General features: G+C 59.0%; 1 protein-coding gene across 3 annotated transcripts in view; it reads right to left on the reverse strand.

Moving 5' to 3' along the window:
- Positions 1-1,034: 1,034 nt before the first annotated feature.
- The window catches only part of LSS (lanosterol synthase (2,3-oxidosqualene-lanosterol cyclase)), a 35,125-nt gene continuing 31,810 nt past the window's right edge, over positions 1,035-4,349 (reverse strand). For all 3 annotated transcript variants that reach the window (XM_011954202.1, XM_011954199.1, XM_011954201.1), the window contains exons 19-21: positions 3,556-3,726; positions 2,059-2,137; positions 1,035-1,413 (exon numbers count right to left, since the gene is read on the reverse strand). In XM_011954202.1, the coding sequence (XP_011809592.1) occupies positions 1,282-1,413; positions 2,059-2,137; positions 3,556-3,726 (382 nt within the window). In that variant the 3' untranslated portion in view covers positions 1,035-1,281. The remainder of the gene's footprint in view (positions 1,414-2,058; positions 2,138-3,555; positions 3,727-4,349) is intronic.

The following is a 4,349-nucleotide window of genomic DNA, read 5'->3' on the forward strand; positions in this document are numbered from 1 at the left end:
CCCTCCGGGAGGGCAATCAGCCAGGAGGCAGCAGGGAGGGGAGGGAGAGCAGATAAGGAGGCGGAGGGTGTGCTCTGGGCAAGGCAGCAAGGGTAACAAAGCTCTCAGTGACTCCTCCCAATAGCCAAGGGAGAAGAGTGACAGTCTCGGGTGGCCCTGAGCACGTGAGCTGCTCATCCACATCACTCAAAAGCAAAGCCAGGACCTGAACTTCCTATCCCAAGCCCTACATCCATGCAAGCCAGACCAGACTGGGTCAGAGGCTAGAAGGGAGCTCATAGGATTGCCTGGGGAAGCCTCGACCCAAAACCTGGCCCTCGCTCCAGCCCAGAGCACCTGCCTGGGCGTGAGACTGGCAGCAGCTGTAGGGGTGCCCTGGGCATATGTCGGGCTCCCAGGGTGCCATACCTGCCCAGTCAGCCCAGGGAGTGGTGATGGGCTGGGCGCTGGCTGTCCCTGCATATAGTAGTGCCTCGCAGCAGAGACCATGACTGCTGCCTGCCCCTCACCCCTGGTTAACCTCGGCCTCCCCTGTGCATTTCTGTGACCTTAAGACTACTATAAGCCCCGTAGGCACCTCACAAACTACATTCCACACAGGTGGGCTCATGTCTCAGGGGCACGGGACTCCCTGCCGCACAGACTTGGGACATTCCATGACAGCCCCCGCATACGCAGGTTAGCTCATGACTCAGGGATGTGGGGCTCCATGACACCCCCCACATATACAGACGAGCTCAGGACCCGGGGCATGGGGCTTCCTGCCGCACAGCCTCAGGATGCTCCATGAGCACCCCCACACTGGGCTGTTCACGGATGCACACTGTACATGCCATTGTCACAGGGTTGCCCTCGTGTCCCTCAGCCCAGCAGACAGAGCCTGCCCAGGGCCGACCCCAGCCCAAAGCCCACTCGACACTCAGGAATCGCACAGGCACAGCTGCTCCTCTCCCAGGAACTCAGTGATTGGTCAGAAAAAACCCTCCTAGCCTCACTACCTCGAGGAGGCCCTGCCCAGAGGTGGCAAAAGGCGTTGTGCCCCCTTCCTTACCCAAGCCCGACAAACGACTCTCAGAAATGAACCTACAGTGAAAATTAAGAGTCTAAGCCACCCACCCCGTCCCCATCCCTGCCTCCGGCCTGGTCCCCAGATTCACATCTGTGAGGCAGAGGTGGAGGGGCTGGAGCCCGAGACAGGGTTATGGGAGGGCTCCCCTACCCGGCCAGGACCCCTCGGCCTCACTGGAACACACAGATGGCACCCAGCAGGCACGCATGTTCTCAGGGGTGGCCGGCAAGGGCTCTCTCAGGGTACAGCTGGGAGAAGCGGCCAAGGGCCCAGATGGGGAAGACGTTCCTGTAGCTCGTGTAGGAGATGGCACAGGACTTGTTGAAGACCCCGGAGATATTTTCCTAAAAGAACGCGGAGAAATAAACACAAAGGCTCCACCAGTCAGCTGAGGGCTGGTCCCTGAACTGGAGCCCTGGCTGTTGGCTTGGCTGATTTGTGGGTGGGTCAGCCTGGAAAGGGCTAATTAAGCAAGCGCACAGGAAAGCAGGTCATCCATCCCGCACCAGTCACGGCACCATCAGTCCAGATGAGACTCCCCACCCTGCAGCAAACCCTGAGCCGGGGACACCAGCCCCTCACGACCACATCAGCTTCCACCAACTCAGCCTCATCCCAGGGGAGGGTGGTCGGCCTCACATGACCTCATGATGCCCACAACACAGGCACTTCCAGCTTAGGGAGGGGCCACCAGGTCGTCTGGAGCCTGAGGGTCTGTCCTGAAGCAAAAGGGTTTCCCGCCCGCTGGCTTCTCCCACCCCGCTCCTCCCCCAGCCACAGCATCACTGGAAAAAGCAGCAAGATCTGGACTTGAGGACCCAACCACCTGCCACAGACCTGCCACCCACTCTGGCATTCACTGGCAGAGTTGACGCCTCCCAAGTGTCCAAAATACCCCAAAAAGGACACAGAGCAGGGGGACGTGGAAACAGCCGCACACACTGGAGGTCGGTGCTGGGCCTTGTGCGCTCAGGTCCCTGGCGGCGTACCTGCGGCCAGTCGCCATTGGGGAGCTGTTTCTCAAGCAGACACCGGATTCCTCTCTCCTGTGCCTCGATGTCAGGATGCCTGGAGGAAGAGGAGGCTGAAACACACCCATTGTGCATGCTGTCCAAGCATCATCCTCACCCTCACACAGCCGAGCATAAGGGCAAACCCTGGAATGCTGCAGTGAGAATGGATGCATCTAAACTGACGCCCACAGGCCCTGCCAGCTGCAATCAACACCTCGGGCTCTTGCCACACCTTCTTCCTAGGCTCCCTGAGAAGCGGAGCCACAGCGATGACAGGCTGGGGACACAGGCCTCCTCAGGCCTGCCCTGGTGTTTCCCACAGAAGAGGAGGCCAAGCCTTGTTCCCACCTGGGCCACTGGTCCTCATAGGCCTCTGGAGACCCACAAGAGCTCACGCTTGCTTGCTGGCCAGGATGAGACACCAAGAAGGATCCAGGGCTCAGTAGGTCCAGCTCAACTGTGGGTCCATGACTGTCCTGCCCTCAGGGGTCCCCCAGACCCCACTGCTCCTGCTCAAGCAGACCTGCCCTAGCTTTCAGGGCTTTAGGAAGATTCCCCAAATGATCAAACCTAATAGGGCAGCATAGACAGGACGCTGCAGGTGCATCTGTATGTACGTGTGCACAGGTGCCTATGCATGCGTATGTGTGTGTGACCCAGATGGGATACTGCGGGTGCATCTGTATGCAGGTGCCTGTGCATGCGTACGTGTGTGCATAGACCTGTGTGTATGGCATCTGTCTCCATGTACCTATGTCTGTGTGTGGCACAGATGGGATACTGTGGGGGCATATGTGTGTGTGTGGACACAGGTGCCTGTGTGTGCATGCGTATGTGTGTGTACAGACCCGTATGTGCATCTGTTTCCATGTACCTATGTCTGTGTGTGGCACAGACAGGATGCTGCAGGCACATCTGTACGTGTGTGTACACAGGTGCCTATGCATGCGTACGTGTGTGCATAGATCTGTGTGTGCATCTGTCTCCACGTACGTCTGTGTGTGCGCATCAGTGTGTGCAGGTGCATGCCAGCATGCATGTGTGTGTGTGTGCACCTGGCACATATGTGGTTCAGCACCAGCTGTGGACACAGGAGGGCCACAGAGAGAAGCTGCTGTGACCGTCATCACTACCATACCAGGAAGCAGCACTCTCATCGCAGCCCACCTCGCTGTTTCCATGGGTCCCCGATGCCCTTGCTCTTCCACCAACACTGCTAATGGTGGGTGGTTCACTTCTAAGAGGCGAGCCTCTTTGCAGGGCCCCACTTGGTGAGAGCAGCCCACGTCCTTGCCCCAGGAACCGAGCACATGGCCCTCGTAGGTGTCTGTTCCCAGAGTGGCAGCTGAACAGCCCCTGGCCCACAGGCCTCCCCTCCTGTCTACATTCACTCAGCCCAGGCCACCTGCTCACAGCTGAGTGTCCCTCCTCCACCCAAACCCAAGGCTCAGGGACGGGTCCCATCGTCCCCACCGAACGGCCATCAGCCCCATCAGGGCCCAGCATGTGTTGTGGATCTGGGACTGGGCGCTCTGCACGTAACGCCGCTCCTCGCAGGACTCAAAATCCTCCCCCCAGCCTCCGTCTGCCATCTGCCGGGACAGGAGGAAGTCACAGGCCCGGGAGACCTCTGCACAGGCAGTCCTGCAAAGACCAGAGACAGGAGACACATCACACCAAGGAAGGTCCCAGACCCCTGGCTTCCCACCCTAGCAGGCTGCCTTAGGGTATGGGGAGGAGCCGCCCTACCTAAGGGCCATAGGCCACTACTGAAACCCCTCAGCTTGACTTCTGCAGATGTGAACTGGAAACAGATACTCCTGCCTCCCAGAGTCACTGGGAAGACAAAGGGACATGCCAGTACTGCAGATGGCCTCACGGATGTGTCAGGCTGAGTCAAGTCTGCAGTGCTTAGGAGCAGCGTCTCACAAGCTGCACCCAGCCAAGCATGGTGCTCCACACCCCTAAACATCTATGCAGCAAAGAGTGGGACAGTTGGAGACCGGGATGGGAGAGAGCGGGGCGGCTGGAGACAGGGTTGCGACCAGAGGTCTCCTGCCTTCTAACCCGGTCCAGCGGGGCCCTGGACCCCAATCTTCCTCGTCAGGGTTGGAAGGCATCTGTGTGCCTGGAAGGGCCAGAGGCCAGAAGCGTCCCTGCAGCATACATGTCAGGAAGCTCTGGAGCACTGTGGGACCAGGGAAACACCCTCATTTCAACAGGGGATCTTATCTCACTGTTTAAAAATGTTAAAAACGGCCGGGCGC

Source organism: Colobus angolensis, unplaced genomic scaffold (genome assembly GCF_000951035.1).
Source record: "Colobus angolensis palliatus isolate OR3802 unplaced genomic scaffold, Cang.pa_1.0 Scaffold38, whole genome shotgun sequence".
NCBI classification, from domain to species: domain Eukaryota; kingdom Metazoa; phylum Chordata; class Mammalia; order Primates; family Cercopithecidae; genus Colobus; species Colobus angolensis.